The sequence below is a fragment of the Oncorhynchus keta genome, chromosome 29 (genome assembly GCF_023373465.1).
Source record: "Oncorhynchus keta strain PuntledgeMale-10-30-2019 chromosome 29, Oket_V2, whole genome shotgun sequence".
NCBI classification, from domain to species: Eukaryota; Metazoa; Chordata; class Actinopteri; order Salmoniformes; family Salmonidae; genus Oncorhynchus; species Oncorhynchus keta.
Window position 1 is genome coordinate 31,298,375 of NC_068449.1, and position 16,967 is coordinate 31,315,341.

At 42.8% G+C, this 16,967-nt stretch overlaps 1 protein-coding gene and 1 pseudogene across 3 annotated transcripts; one reads left to right on the forward strand and one right to left on the reverse strand.

Moving 5' to 3' along the window:
- Positions 1-1,329: 1,329 nt before the first annotated feature.
- LOC118362706 (protein tyrosine phosphatase type IVA 2-like) lies at positions 1,330-7,886 on the reverse strand (annotated as a pseudogene).
- Positions 6,965-12,790, forward strand: LOC118362707 (gap junction beta-3 protein-like). Of its 3 annotated transcripts, none has more exons than XM_035743264.2 (2): positions 6,965-7,330; positions 9,898-12,790. In XM_035743264.2, exon 2 carries the CDS (start codon positions 9,907-9,909, stop codon positions 10,714-10,716), a length of 810 nt encoding a protein of 269 aa, XP_035599157.1. In that variant the 5' UTR covers positions 6,965-7,330; positions 9,898-9,906; the 3' UTR covers positions 10,717-12,790. The 3 variants fall into 3 exon arrangements, with proteins under 3 accessions (XP_035599157.1, XP_035599158.1, XP_035599156.1); XM_035743265.2 differs by lacking the exon at positions 6,965-7,330 and adding an exon at positions 8,333-8,392; XM_035743263.2 differs by lacking the exon at positions 6,965-7,330 and adding an exon at positions 8,399-8,576.
- Positions 12,791-16,967: the final 4,177 nt, after the last annotated feature.

Consider the following 16,967-nt stretch of genomic DNA (forward strand, 5'->3'; position numbering starts at 1 on the left):
GTTGTAGGGGTTTAATGGCACAGGCAGGGAGCCCAGCCAACAGCGAGTTGCAGTAATCCAGACGGGAGATGACAAGTGCCTGGATTAGGACCTGCGCCGTTTCCTGTGTGAGGCAAGGTCGTACTCTGCGGATGTTGTAGAGCATGAACCTACAGGAACGGGCCACCGCCTTGATGTTAGTTGAGAACGACAGGGTGTTGTCCAGGATCACGCCAAGGTTCTTAGCGCTCTGGGAGGAGGACACAATGGAGTTGTCAACCGTGATGGCGAGATCATGGAACGGGCAGTCCTTCCCGGGAGGAAGAGCAGCTCAGTCTTGCCGAGGTTCAGCTTGAGGTGGTGATCCGTCATCCACACTGATATGTCTGCCAGACATGCAGAGATGCGATTCGCCACCTGGTCATCAGAAGGGGGAAAGGAGAAGGTTAATTGTGTGTCGTCTGCATAGCAATGATAGGAGAGACCATGTGAGGTTATGACAGAGCCAAGTGACTTGGTGTATAGCGAGAATAGGAGAGGGCCTAGAACAGAGCCCTGGGGGACACCAGTGGTGAGAGCGCGTGGTGAGGAGACAGATTCTCGCCACGCCACCTGGTAGGAGCGACCTGTCAGGTAGGAGACAATCCAAGCGTGGGCCGCGCCGGAGATGCCCAACTCGGAGAGGGTGGAGAGGAGGATCTGATGGTTCACAGTATCGAAGGCAGCCGATAGGTCTAGAAGGATGAGAGCAGAGGAGAGAGAGTTAGCTTTAGCGGTGCGGAGCGCCTCCGTGATACAGAGAAGAGCAGTCTCAGTTGAATGACTAGTCTTGAAACCTGACTGATTTGGATCAAGAAGGTCATTCTGAGAGAGATAGCGGGAGAGCTGGCCAAGGACGGCACGTTCAAGAGTTTTGGAGAGAAAAGAAAGAAGGGATACTGGTCTGTAGTTGTTGACATCGGAGGGATCGAGTGTAGGTTTTTTCAGAAGGGGTGCAACTCTCGCTCTCTTGAAGACGGAAGGGACGTAGCCAGCGGTCAGGGATGAGTTGATGAGCAAGGTGAGGTAAGGGAGAAGGTCTCCGGAAATGGTCTGGAGAAGAGAGGAGGGGATAGGGTCAAGCGGGCAGGTTGTTGGGCGGCCGGCCGTAACAAGACGCGAGATTTCATCTGGAGAGAGAGGGGAGAAAGAGGTCAGAGCACAGGGTAGGGCAGTGTGAGCAGAACCAGCGGTGTCGTTTGACTTAGCAAACGAGGATCGGATGTCGTCGACCTTCTTTTCAAAATGGTTGACGAAGTCATCTGCAGAGAGGGAGGAGGGGGAGGGGGAGGAGGATTCAGGAGGGAGGAGAAGGTGGCAAAGAGCTTCCTAGGGTTAGAGGCAGAAGCTTGGAATTTAGAGTGGTAGAAAGTGGCTTTAGCAGCAGAGACAGAAGAGGAAAATGTAGAGAGGAGGGAGCGAAAGGATGCCAGGTCCGCAGGGAGGCGAGTTTTCCTCCATTTCCGCTCGGCTGCCCGGAGCCCTGTTCTGTGAGCTCGCAGGTACATTAGTTGTTTTGAGTTGAAGGCCCCACATCTCTTTCTGAGAGAAGAAAAAAGGAAGGCATTTTGATGGCAATCATTGTGTATTTTAATGATTTGGCTTTCTGATGGCACTTTGAATGTCATATTGAAAGACTATTCTGGAATCAGCTCATCATAACTTATATCATCTTTATTTTTAAATCACACTAGCAAGAAGATTTGATCTAAAGTAGTGATGACAATGGTTGAAATGTCACAATATGATCAATTGAGAGAATTTACTGATTATAAAGTGAACAGCATCTTCATAGTCCATCCCACACTCAATCAACGCCAACGCTACCAGGACTGGGGCTCTGGAGAGAAACGATATCAATTATAGCAAGTGTACTGTAGAGATGGGAAAGCTAATGTGTAATATAAAACACAACAAATTAGAGAATTAAATGATCATTATTCATAAACTATTCAGTACACACTGCTTTTGCTCTGAGTCCCAATGTGTTGGTGGCTAGCAGACATTCTAAGGAAGAAGATACAATAGGCAAATAGATTGAACATGTAGGCAGACAACTCACCGACCCAACCCAGCCACACAATGCACTGCAATGCAACAACCGTGTTCGTCTCGGAATTTACACTTGAGGAGGTTGAGCCAGTCATCAACGACATGTTCAGGTGGGGGGAGAACCATCGTCAAAGGGCCAATCCTGTTTGAGGAAAACATATGGTTGGTTTTAGGCTCCATTAATGGATGAATTTATTAGGTAGCGTAATTGATAGGCCTAACGCTTTCATGCAACCTCCATCATTAGGAAAAAGATAGACCTAGATATCATGTAGATACAGTGGACGATTGGAACCAGAATGCCTGAAGCTCCAACCAAATCTGAAGGTCTCTGATGGGTTAATATCATGGCAGAAGAGAACAAAAGTTGTCTTACCACAACAGTGATGCCTTCCTGCACCACAGGGGTTTTGTCATAAGTGACTAGTGTCTGCACACCAAAAGTATTGAGGTCCTGATTATAAATTAAATGAAGTATTTTATTTTAGTAATCAAGACACTGTCTGTTTTTCAGTACATTCCAATCTGGCTTGACAAAAGAAAATGCTATAAAGTCAAATAACACAATGCTTCATGTGATTACAAAGCATATGGGGATATGTATTATAGGAGTTAATACTGTACCTCTATAAATTTCACCAGCTGGGAGTTGGTGGGGTTGTGGGTGATCAGAAACTTCATACACTCATAGGTGAACTCAACAGGGGCGGGGCGATTCATCTTGACAGACAGTTGGAGAGGGCAGTCTTCCAGGAGAGGGTGAACAGTCCAGCAGTAGAGAAAAATACTCCAAAATCTGTGATAGATTGGGTATAAAGGTGGTTATTGAAATATATAGGCTATGGAGAACGAGGTGGAAGTAAATAAAAAGTGGAATATGAAAAGGAAATAAAACACTCAGAAATGGTTTAGTGGTTGCTAAACGGCTGGATTAACTCAATCGAAGCCATATACTTGGAGAAATATCCGCCTCTCTCTCTCTCTCTCTCTCTCTCTCCAGGAGCACTGATCGACTTCAGGTGGGGTGTTTCTTCATATGTTTGGCTAAAGGCAGCTTACTTGTCCACAATGACCAGGTGCTGGTGCTGTGCCTGGCAGAAGTCTCCACAGTTCCTCACCCTCACAAATGCCATAAATGTGCAGCCTAGAAAACACATTGATCACAGGAAGATAACAGTCATAGGGAGACATAGCTTTAGCAGCAACAGAACCCAAGTAAAACATATAGACTAGCTGTAGAACTAAATCAGATAGAATACAGCACAAGCAATTAAGGCTATATAAGTCCAACAGAGGTCGTGTGTCACGTGGTATTACATGTGTCATGTAACATTGATTTGCAACAATAAAATAGGCCTACATGGTAAAAAAACAATTTAAAAAACAATGAGAAAATCTATGAGTGAAACAAACCAATTATTATTATTATTATTATATTATGCTGAGTAACGTTGAGTTCATCCAGGCGGTGTGACAACTCTGCACACCATTGATTCTTCTCTCTACAGTGGCTCAGCCTAGGGCTCCTGCTGCTCACAAAGGGCTCCTGACCTGGCTAAAACATAGCTTAAAAAAGACCAGTTAAGGAAAAATGCTGTGCAAGATTAGCCTAGTAAGAATATAATATATTGTACATTCCATGAATGTTTCATTCAGCTCATAGAAGAGGTACAATACAATTTATTTACACGGAAGAAGAAAAGAAAACGCAACATGCAACGAAATCAGTCAATTGATATAAATGAATTTGTCCCTAATCTACAGATTTCACAACTGGGAATACAGATACGCATCCGTTAGTCACAGACACCTTAAAAAAGAGGTAGGGGTATGGATCAGAAAACCAATCAGTATCTGGTGTGACCACCATTTGCCTCATGCAGCACAACACATTTCCTTCGCATAGAGTTGATCAGGCGGTTAACTGTGGCCTGTGGAATGTTGTCCCACTTCAATGGCTGTGCGAAGTTCCTGGATATTGATGGGAACTGGAACATGCTGTCGTACACGTCGATCCAGAGCATCCCACACATGCTCAATGGCTGACATGTCTGGTGAGGATGCAGGCCATGAAAGAACTGGAATTGTGTACAGATCCTTGCGACATGTGCCGTGAATTATAATGCTGAAACATGAGGTGATGGAAGAATGGCACGACAATGGGTCTCAGAATCTCTTCACGGTATCTCTGCTCATTCAAATTTCCATAGATAAAATGCAATTGTGTTCATTGTCCGTAGGTTATGCCTGCCCATACCATAACCCCACCATGGGGCACTCTGTTCACAACGTTGACATCAGCAAACCTGCTCGCCCACACAACACCATACACACTGTCTGCCATTTGCCAGGTACAGTTGAAACCAGAATTAATCCGTGAAGAGCACACTTCTACAGCGTGCCAGTGGCCATCGAAGAAGAATATTTCCCACTTAAGTCGGTTACGATGACAAACTGCAGTCAGATCAAGACCCTGGTTATGATGACGAGTCCGCAGATGAGCTTCCCTGAGTGTCACGCCTTGGTCTTAGTATTTTGTGTTTTCTTTAATTATTTGTTCAGGCCAGGGTGTGACATGGATTTATTGTGTTGTCGTATTGTTTTTTTTGTAGGCATTGGGATTGTGGCTGATTAGGGGTGTATCTAGCATAGGCTTGGCTGCCTGAGGCGGTTCTCAATCAGAGTCAGGTGATTCTCGTTGTCTCTGATTGGGAACCATATTTAGGTAGCCTGGGTTTCACTGTGTATTTTGTGGGTGATTGTTCCTGTCTCTGTGTAGTTGTTCACCAGACAGGCTGTATAGGTTTTCACGTTCCGTTTGTTGTTTTTGTATATATATAGTTGTTTCATGTATCGTGCAGTTATTATTAAAGAACATGAGTAACCACCACGCCGCATTTTGGTCCGCTTCTCCTTCAACAGACGAACGCCGTTACACTGAGATGGTTTTTGACAATTTATGCAGAAATTATTCAATTGTGCAAACCCAGTTTCATCGTTAAGGCTCAAGGTCCTTAACGATATCATAACCGCCATCGATAAGAGACATTACTGTGCAGCTGTATTCATCGACCTGGCCAAGGCTTTCGACTCTGTCAATCACCACATTCTTATTGGCAGACTCCGCAGCCTTGGTTTCTCAAATGATTGCCTCGTCTGGTTCACCAACTACTTATCTAATAGAGTTCAGTGTGTCAAATCGGAGGGCCTGTTGTCCGGACCTCTGGCAGTCTCTATGGGGGTGCCACAGGGTTCAATTCTCGGGCCGACTCTCTTCTCTGTATACATCAATGATGTCGCTCTTGCTGCTGGTGATTCTCTAATCCACCTCTACGCAGACGACACCATTCTGTATACTTCTGGCCCTTCTTTGGACACTGTGTTAACTAACCTCCAGACGAGCTTCAATGCCATACAACTCTCCTTCCGTGGCCTCCAACTGCTCTTAAACGCAAATAAAACTAAATGCATGCTATTCAACCGATCATTGCCCGCACCTGCCCACCCATCCAGCATCACTACTCTGGACGGCTCTGACTTAGAATACGTGGATAACTACAAATATCTAGGTGTCTGGCTAGCCTGTAAACTCTCCTTCCAGACTCACATTAAGCATCTCCAATCAAAAAATTAAATCTAGAATTGGCTTCCTATTTCGCAACAAAGCTTCCTTCACTCATGCTGCCAAAGATACCCTCGTAAAACTGACCATCCTACCGATCCTCGACTTCGGCGATGTCATCTATAAAATAGCCTCCAACACTGTACTCAGCAAACTGGATGTAGTCTATCACAGTGCCATCCGTTTTGTCACCAAAGCCCCATATACTACCCACCACTGCGACCTGTACGCTCTCGTTGGCTGGCCCTCGCTTCATACTCGTCGCCAAACCCACTGGCTACAGGTTATCTACAAGTCTCTGCTAGGTAAAGCCTCACCCTATCTCAGCTCGCTGGTCACCATAGCAGCACCCACTCTTAACACACGCTCCAGCAGATAAATCTCACTGGTCACCCCCAAAGCCAATTCCTCCTTTGGTCGCCTTTCCTTCCAGTTCTCTGCTGCCACTGACTGGAACGAACTGCAAAAATCACTGAAGCTGGAGATTCCCATCTCCCTCACTAGCTTTAAGAACCAGCTGTCAGAGCAGCTCACAGATCACTGCACCTGTTCATAGCCCATCTGTATACAGCCCATCTATCTACCTCATTCCCATACTGTATTTATTTATTTTGCTCCTTTTGCACCACAGTATCTCTACTTGCACATCCATCTTTTGCATCTACCATTCCAGTGTTTAATTGCCATATTGTAATTACTTCGCCACCATGGCCTGTTTATTGCCTTAACTCCCTTATTTGAACTCACTGTATATAGACTTTTTTTCCTACATTATTATTGACTGTATGTTTTGTTCATTCCATGTGTAACTCTGTGTTGTTGTATGTGTCGAAATGCTATGCTTTATCTTGGCCAGGTCGCAGTTGCAAATGAGAACTTGTTCTCAACTAGCTTACCTGGTTAAATAAAGGGGAAATAAAAAAAAATTAAAATCAGCTGTCCGGGTGGCTGGTCTCAGACGATCCTGCAGGTGAAGAAGCCGGATGCCGTGGTTACACGTGGTCTGCGGTTGTTAGGCCGGTTGGACGTACTACACAAATTCTCTAAAATTACATTGGACGCAGCATATGGACATTCAATTCTCTGGCAAAAGCTCTGGTGGACATTCCTGCAGTCAACATGTCAATGACACACTCCGTCAAAAATTGGGACAACTGTGGCATTGTGTTGTGTGATCAAACTGCACATTTTAGAGTGGCCCTTTATTGTCCGCAGCACAAGGCGCACCTGTGTAATGATCATGTGGTTTAATCAGTTTCTTGATATGCCACACCTGGTGGATTGTTTATCTGTGCAAAAGAGAAATGCTCACTAACAGGGATGAAAATGAATGTGTGCACAAAACATGAGAAAAAAAAAAAAGCTTTCTGTGCATATGGAACATTTCTGGGACCTTTAATTACAGTTCACAAAACCAATACTTTAGGGTAGGTATAATTTGTGTTACGTTCCAACAGGAATCTGTTCCAAGAACTTAGTAAAAGTACAACGTTGCCAAACGCATACAAGTAACATTGTCACGATCAATTCATCGAGCTAACTAGCTGCAGAAAAGGCATGAACCCACCACGTAGCTTGTTCTTAATATCAGTCCATAGGCTACCAGAGTGAGGACAGACATTTTTCGGAATAAACGTGGTGAGTGAAACACTTTGAAATAGCACACTTCCTACCCGGTATCTTATTCGGCCGCTATACAACTTTGTATGCGTTTGTTGGCAACCTTGTTATTTACGAAGTTTTTGGAACAGATTCCTGTTGGAACGTTCCACAAATTATACCCACTCTTTGTCTCTCCGTCTGTACAAACATAACATAATAAATAGTACAATACAGTTCATGCAATAATATTGATATACGTAATTAACTGCTGCAGAAGTACTTGCATTTAACCACCATAATTATCTAGCTATAAGCTAGCATTTGACATACAGTATGTGGGAGTCAAGCTAACACGTTAGAAACGCAGCAAATCTAGCTAGTAAATATATTTGTAGTTAACTAGCTAGTTACTTACAAAAAGCTGTTGAATAAAGTATTGCAATGACAATTCGGTGAAAGACAGGTTGACAAAAGCAACGTTTCCGTTCGTTGACAGCGGTGCTAAACAGTTTTAGCTTCTAGGGGCTTGGTGTATAACACGTCACTAACGTGACGTCAATGTTTGCGCTGGAAAAACAACACTGTGAGCATTTTCATTCATATTCTCAGCACCAGAGGGAGTCCTTGACCCACAGTTTAGTAAAATTGATTTTGGGGGAAAATACATTGTTTTGATAGACATTGGTGATGAAACATGATATTGAATGTTTGCCCAATTCTGACGACAGACACCCATTTAAAAAGAAAACATTTTGCCTTGACAAGAAACCTAGTAGACGCATTAATTTCCATAGAGGTTATTCAGTCCTCATTCAGTGTTATATGTTAGGCCTACATAAAGTAATTGCAGTTTCATTAACATGGATACCACAGGTGTGAAATCCTACTATTCCTCTTACTTCTTACAGTAAGCCTACAGCCCACAGCCATACTCTCTCATTGCGGTTGGGTGGGCGTGTAACAACATGTCTGGTCTTGTGTGGTTTCCTCATGAATAGATAAACACACACCCACACCCTCTGATCAACAGGTAGAAAAACTATACCACTGGCAATAGCATACACTCCTCATCACTCACTCCTCACACACCTGGGGCAGGTAGGCTAGGCTGTTTGCACTCTGTAGTTTTCCAGGTTTGCACTCTGTAGTTTTCCAGGTGACAACAGGCTAAGCCCTTGATCAGGTTTGACAGGATTTCTGAAGTGGAGCAGGGAGCTAGCTACTTGATAGAATCTTCCAGCTGTGTTTGTTCTGCTGTAATATTTCCATATTCATATTCCAGGTAAGGTCTACTTTAAGAAACACATGCCGTAACTATATTATCTTAGGGAAATTGGGGTAAATAAACTTTAACATTCTGAAAACTGGAGGTAGGCCTACCACAGTATACGCTCTGTGCAATATAACCACTCCTGTTTTCATACCTGTCACCCGAGTATGTTTATAATCTCTACACATTGGGTGTTCTATACTCAAGGTGCTTAAACATGTCTTTAACAATAATAATACATTTTATTTGACAGATGCCTTTCAGGACACTCGAGGATACCATCCTTTAGCAGTACATAAAATCAAATACATCAATCAATGGTGTCATTTAAAGTAATACGGTTTAACACTCGTTAACACTTACACTGACTAATACATGTCTTACAAGAGTAAAGATGCTACAATAACTATGGTCGGAGTGTTGACTTGAACACTTTGTAAAAAAAATGGACATTTGTTCTATTGTTACACCGTCTGTTCAGTGAATGTTGCTTGTTTAGACTAATGTTGATTAGAGCCCGGTGATGTGTTTTGAATGAAGAGAGAACATACTTTTGCTTTCTACACATTTAAATGACAATTTACTGGCAAGTACTGTTGTTGCAAAGACTTCAGTAATAATAAATCTTTCAATCAAATATAATCATGATCTGGAATACTGAATACTTGTCAAATAGTCTCTAACAGTTAATAGTCTGAGTGGATGTTGGAGGCATACAATACAGTGGAATAGTTGTACATCATTACTGACATGATGGAAAAGTAGGCGTTCCATTTTACATTTCTCTAAGGCCTATAGTTGCAAAATTGATTGCTGTGCTTCGGAGCGCTAAAAGCATCTAGAGCTGATAAATCCTATCAGAAGGTAGATTAGTTTAATCTCCATGGACTAATTATTTTTGATGTAACACAAAAACTGATACACATACCATATCCCATTTAGATGTAGTTTTATTTAGGCTTCCAATTCATGATGGATGAAATGATGTGTCAAGAATACAATTCACTCATTTCTTTTCATCAAGAGTTTTAGATTAAATATACTTCCTGTATTGTAAATGGGGTGTGGTTTCTTCATTTAGTAACCTTGTTTCCTAGACTGCTTTGTGGTAGAGTCACAAAGTAGCAAGCGAGAGCTAATGTCATCACCAATGCCATCATAGTCTATTTTACAGCACTGAAAAGGATGGACGATTGGCTGTGTCAGTGTCTTTGTGGCCAGGTTAAGTCTATATATCTAATTGATGATAGACGGATTGTAACCCTGTGTTTGACCATTTTGCCTTGTGACTGACTTCTGACTCTCTCTGTGTTCATGGTGCCTGTGTTGACAGTCCGCAGGGATGAACTGGTCAGCACTAGAGAGCCTCCTTAGCGGGGTCAACAAGTACTCCACAGTGTTCGGCCGTGTGTGGCTGTCCATGGTATTTGTGTTTCGTGTCATGGTGTTCGTGGTGGCCGCCCAGCCCGTGTGGGGAGACGAGAACAAGGACTTTGTGTGCAATACCAGGCAGCCCGGCTGCACCAACGTCTGCTACGACAGCATCTTCCCCATCTCACACATCCGCCTGTGGGCCCTACAGCTCATTTTCGTCACCTGTCCCTCTCTCATGGTGGTGGCGCACGTCAAGTACCGCGAGGGGAAGGATTCAAAGTATACTGCCCAACACCAGGGCTCTCACCTGTACGCCAACCCAGGGAAGAAACGTGGAGGCCTGTGGTGGACCTACCTGGTCAGCCTGATCTTCAAGGCCGGGTTTGATGTAGCCTTCCTCTACATTCTCTACTATATCTACCACGGGTATGACATGCCACGTCTCTCCAAGTGTGCCCTGGAGCCTTGCCCCAACACAGTGGACTGCTACATCTCCAGGCCCACGGAGAAGAAGATCTTCACCATCTTCATGGTGGTCTCCTCAGTACTCTGCGTCTTCATGTGCATACTGGAGATGTTCTATCTGGTGGTCATGCGCTTACAGAAGGTGCTCAAAGTATGGAAGGCCAACGAGAGACTGCTCTTTGCTGAGCGCCATAAGGTCACCAACATTGCTCTGCCGAGGTCATCGTACATCAGGGTAGATCCAACTATTGGGAGCCAGCAGAACATCAACAGACACAAGAAGGCAGAGGAGGCTGCTGCCACAGGCCTGTAGCCCTGATCTGTATGATTTTGGTGCATATTGGGACTGTGCAAGAATCATGAAGAACAGAAGGACCTTACACAGGAATAAGAAGCTTTATAAATGGACTCCTACGTGTACAGATAACTGTGGTGTGTGTCTGCTTGTGGTTCGTTGTGTTTTTTGTTTACTTTTGTTTGTTTACTTCTGTTGCCGTTTGTTTACATAGCTTACAATTGTTCATCTATTTTTTATGTTTCAGCACTGTAGCACTAATTATTTAGTACTTACATGATATTATGTCTTATTCATATTTTTTGTTTTAGCCACTTCCTTGACTTGAAGAGTATTTCAAATCCCCAACCTAGTCAAGATAGAATTATATTACAGAACATCAACGTACATTTTAAATAGCTTTCCCAATATTTAACATCCAGAGATTTAAGGGTTTATAGTAAAATGGCAAAATCAAATACAGACTTTTTGCACAGTAATGTTTTATAAATGTTGAATTTTCAAGAACCGTGTGAATTTTTGTATTTTCGTTAAATTCTTTACAGATCACTTATCGATCTTGTATTTCGAGAATTAAAAGTCTGTATGCGTGAAATAAATTATTGTATTTTTAAAGATTGAACATATACATTTTCAATATATTAAGGCACAGTCCAGAACCTCTATGTAGAGTGCTAGGATTTGATTTGGGACCAGGCATTAGTAGTAGGCTAGGTCAGGTCTAGTCCCCAATGAAAATCACAGTATAGAATATCAGAATATTAATATTCAATTGAATATTTATTATGCTCATGACTCAGAGTCCGATGGCCATAACAAAAGCCACGACTCCTACTCTGTTATTCTGAAATGTGCAACGCTCACCTCACTCACTCAGAACACTATTTAAATCACTTCTAACTCTTCAACCAAACAGTATTTGCATTGCCACCACAAACAACTCACGACTACCTTTCTTACTGCACGCGAACATGATTCAAAGACAACAACCTTTATACAATTCACAAAGCTACCGCAATTTTTACACATTCAAAGGTTACAACAACAATCGTTAGAAATATAAATTCAAAAGCTCTACTTTTTCTGAACCCGTCTTTTTACTCTCTCTCTTTCTCTCTCTTGCAGGTTCTATCCCCCCGACTGTGTTCTGGAGCCACATTCCACATTGCTTCTGTCTCTCTCGCTTTCTCGCTCAGCTAAAGCACCTTTTAAAATAGCACACTCCATCAGCAGCACAGCATAGTGCCCGCCTGCCCAGAACATTAGCATTTACATAACGTTATACATAAGCGGCACCTCTTGAACTTTTACTTGTACTTCCCTCCTACCATTCTATCTATCCATTATCCTCAGCCCCTCTCCCTCACTCTCGAGTTCTATTCTTCCCTGTGTCATCTAACCACAATAACGCTTTCCTCTTGTGCTTTCTCGTTGCCACTTACACAGCTTATTGTCCCTCATTCATTTATGGCGGAATCTTCCTATTATTCAAACATAAATTGACATAAGCTGATAAGTAAGAGCGAAGATGTCAGATGTGGCATAATATCAGTGTTTTTTTGCTTTTCTTCTCAGTCAATCTGACCAGCTAGTAATGGCAGATATTCTGCTGCATGATTCACCCACTCAGCTACACCCACGCATGCAGCGTCCTAGCTGGCTACATTTCACACATACATACAGTACAATCAAGAACACAGACAGCATGCACTCCCACACACTCCCCTGTCAAACAATGCAGGACCACATATTTTATTTGAGCAAAATCTACAGAAAAGATAAATATGTTTAGTCTGAAATATGTTCACATCTGTATTCTCCAATGATAATAACGATGATGAGACATAGATGTGGTGAGTGTCAGTTTGTTTGTGCTAAAATGCCGACTCCCTGTCATGCCAAACATGTTTGGCTTGACAGTAACAACAAATCAAATTGTATTGGTCGTGTACATATATTTTACAGATGTAATCGCAGGTGCAGTGAAATGCTTATGTTTGTAGCTCCAACAGTGCAGTATACACTATTCAGTTGTCAAGTCAGAAGTTTACATACACGTAGGTTGGAGTCATTAAAACTAATTTTTCAACCATTCCACAAATTTCTTGTTAACAAACTTTAGTTTTGGCAAGTAGGTTTCTTTGTGCATGACACAAGTCATTTTTACAACAATTGTTACAGATAGATTATTTCACTTATAACACTGTATTACAATTCCAGTGGGTCAGAAGTTTACATACACTAAGTTGACTGTGCCTTTAAACAGCTTAGAAAATTCACGAAAATTATTGAATGGCTTTAGAAGCTTCTGATAGGTTAATTGACATCATTTGAGTCAATTGGAGGTGTACCTGTGGATGTATTTCAAGGCCTACCTTCAAACTCACTGCCTCTTTGCTTGACATCATGGGAAAATCAAAATAAATCAGCCAAGACCTCCACAAGTCAACTTAGTGTATTGTAGACCTCCACAAGTCTGGTTCATCATTGGGAGCAATTTCCAAATACCTGAAGGTACCACGTTCATCTGTACAAACAATAGTACGCAAGTATAAACACCATGGGACCACGCAGCCATCATACCGCTCAGGAAGGAGATGAGTTCTGTCTCCTAGAGATGAAAGTACTTTGGTGCGACAAGTGCAAATCGATCCCAGAACAACAGCAAAGGACCTTGTGAAGATGCTGGAGGAAACAGGTAATATAGTATCTATATCCACAGTAAAACAAGTCCTATATCGACATAACCTGAAAGGGCACTCAGCAAGGAAGAAGCCACTGCTCCAAAACCGCCATAAAAAAGCCAGACTATGGTTTGCAAATGCACATGGGGACAAAGTTTGCACTTTTTGGAGAAATGTCCTCTGGTCTGCTGAAACAAAAATAGAACTGTTTGGCCGTAATGAAAATTTGTTATGTTTGGAGAAAGCCAAAGAACACCATCCCAACCGTGAACCATGGAGGTGGCAGCATCATGTTGTGGGGGTGTTTTGCTGCAGGAGGGACTGGTGCACTTCACAAAATAGATGGCATCATGAGGTAGGAAAATTATGTGGATATATTGAAGCAACATCTCAAGACATCAGTCAGGAGGTTAAAGCTTGGTCGAAAATGGGTCCAAATGGACAATGACCCCAAGCCTACTTCCAAAGTTGTGGCAAAATGGCTTAAGGACAACAAAGTCAAGGTATTGGAGTGGCCATCACAAAGCCCTGACCTCAATCCTATAGACATTTGTGGGCAAAACTGAAAAAGCATGTGCGACCGAGGAGGCCTACAAACCTGACTCAGTTACACCAGCTCTGTCATGAGGAATGGGCCAAAATTAACCCAACTTATTGTGGGAAGCTTGTGGAAGGCTACCCAAAACGTTTGACCCAAGTTAATTAAACAATTTATAGGCAAGGCTACCAAATGCTAATTGAGTGTATGTAAACTTCTGACCCACTGGGAATGTGATGAAAGAAATAAAAGCTGAATTAAATCATTCTCTCTACTATTATTCTGACATTTCACATTCTTAAAATAAAGTGGTGATCCTAACTGACCTAAGACAGGAAATTTTTACTTGGATGAAATGTCAGGAATTGTGAAAAACTGAGTTTAAATGTATTTGGCTAAGGTGTATGTAAACTTCCGACTTCAACTGTATATACCGAAGGTATGTGGACGCCCCTTCAAGTTAGAGGATTCGGCTAATTCAGCCACACCTGTTGCTGACAGTTGCATACAATCGAGCACACAGCCATGCAATCTCGATAGACAAACATTGGCATCAGAATGGCCTTACTGAAGAGCTCAGTGACTTTCAACAAGACACAGTCATATGATATCACCTATCCAACAAGTCCGTTTGTCAAATTTCTGCCCTGCTAGAGTTGCCCCGGTCAACTGTAAGTGCTGTTATTGTGAAGTGGAAACGGCTGTTTTTCTTGGTTCGGGCTTGGCCCTTTAGTTCCAGTGAAGGGAAATCTTAACACTACAGCATACAATTACATTCTAGATGATTCTCTGCTTCCAACTTTGTGGCAACAGTTTGGGGAAGGCCCTTTCTTGTTTCAGCATGACAATGCCCCCGTGCACAAAGCGAGGTCCATACAGAAATGGCTTGTCAAGATCGGTGTGGAAGAACTTGACTGGCCTGCACAGAGCCCTGACCTCAACCCCATCGAACACCTTTGGGATGAATTGGAACGCCGACTGCGGGCCAGGGCTAATCGCCCAACATCAGTGCCCGACCTCACTTATGCTCTTGTAGCTGAATGGAAGCAAGTCCCCACAGCAATGTTCCAACATCTAGTGGAAAGCCTTCCCAGAAGATTGGAGGCTGTTATAGCAGCAAAGGGGTGACCAACTTGATATTAATGCCCATGAATTTGGAATAAGATGTTCAACGAGCATACTTCTGGCCATCTAGTAGGGTACCTAACAATACACACAAATCCCCCCCAAAAATGTAAAGAAAGAAACTTTGAAATATCAGAACGAGCAATGTCAAAGTTCAGAATATAAATATACTGTATATGTATATAATCGTGTGTATAGACAGTATGGCTAGTATATGAATAGGAAAAATGTGTACAGCAGAAGTTATATAGGATGAGCCTTGACTTGAATACAGCATACAGACCGCTTGACTTTTTCCACATGTTATCCATTTTAGAATAAGAATATGTATTTTTTTCCTCAGCAATCTACACACAATACCACACAATGACAAATCAAAAACAGAACAGAAATACGTTATTTACATGAGTATTCAGACTCTTTGTTATGAGACTCAAAATTGAGCTCAGGTGCATCCCTGTTTCTGTTGATCATCCTTGAGATGTTTCCACAACTTGATCGCAGTCCACCTGTGGAAAATTCAATTGATTGGACATTTGGAAAGACACACACCTGTCTATATAAGGTCCCACAGTTGACAGTGCTTGTCAGAGCAAAAACCAAGCCATGAGGTCGAAGGAATTGTCTGTAGAGCTCCAAGACAGGATTGTGTCAAGGCACAGATCTGGGGAAAGGTACCAAAAAATGTCTGCAGCATTGAAGGTCCCTAATAACACAGTGGCCTCCATCAATCTTAATTGAAAGAAGTTTGGAACCACCAAGACTCTTCCTTGAGCTGGCCGTCTGGCCAAACTGAGCAATCGGGGGAGAAGGGCCTTGGACAGGGAGGTGACCAAAAACCCGATGTTCATTCTGACAGAACTCTAGAGTTCCTCTTTGGAGATGGGAGAAACCTTCCAGAAGGAAAACCATATCTGCAGCACTCCACCAATCAGGCATTTAAAGTAGCGTGACCAGACGAAAGCCACTCCTCAGTAAATGGACAGCCCGATTGGAGTTTCCCAAAAGACACTTAAAGGCTCTCAGACCATAAGAAACAAGATTATCTCGTCTAATGAAACCAAAATTGAACTCTTTGGCCTGAATGCCAAGCGTCACGTCTGGAGGAAACCTGGCACCACCCCTACAGTGAAGCATGTTGGTGGCAGCATCATGCTGAGGGAATCTTTTTCAGCGGCAGGGACTGGGAGACTAATCAGGATCGAGGGAAAGATGAATGGAGAAAATACAGAGAGATCCTTGATAAAAACCTGCTCCAGTGTGCTCAGGACCTCAGACTGGGGCTTAGGTTCACCTTCCAACAAGATGACGCTAAGCACACAGCCAAGACAACACAGGAGTGGCTTCGGGACAAGTCTCTGAATGTCCTCGAGTGGCCCAGCAGGAGCCCGGACTTGAACCCGATCTAACATCTCTGGAGAGACCTGAAAATAGCTGTGTAGCAACTCTCCCCATCCAACCTGACAGAGCGTGAGTAGATCTGCAGAGAAGAATGTGAGAAACTTCCCAAATACAGGTGTGCCAAATTTGTAGCGTCATACCCAAGAAGACTCGAGGCTGTAACCGCTGCCAAAGGTGCTTCAACAAAGTATTAATATTAAGTAAAGGGTCTGAATACTTTATTTTGTATTTTTAATACATTTGAAAAAAAAACATGTTTTTGCTTTGTCAACAATTTCATCTATTTTAGAATAAGGCTGTAACGTAACAACATGTGGAAAAAGTCAAGGGGTCTGAAAACTTTCCGAATGTACTGTATACCTATGAAGTGGGTAAAACAGAATGTAAACATATCAAAGTGTTCAATGACTACGTACATAGGGCAGCAGGGTAGAGTACCACCGGGTGGTAGTAACAGTGACTAAGTTCAGGGCAGGGTACTGGGCGAAAGCCAGCTAGTGGTGACTGTTTCACAGTCTGAT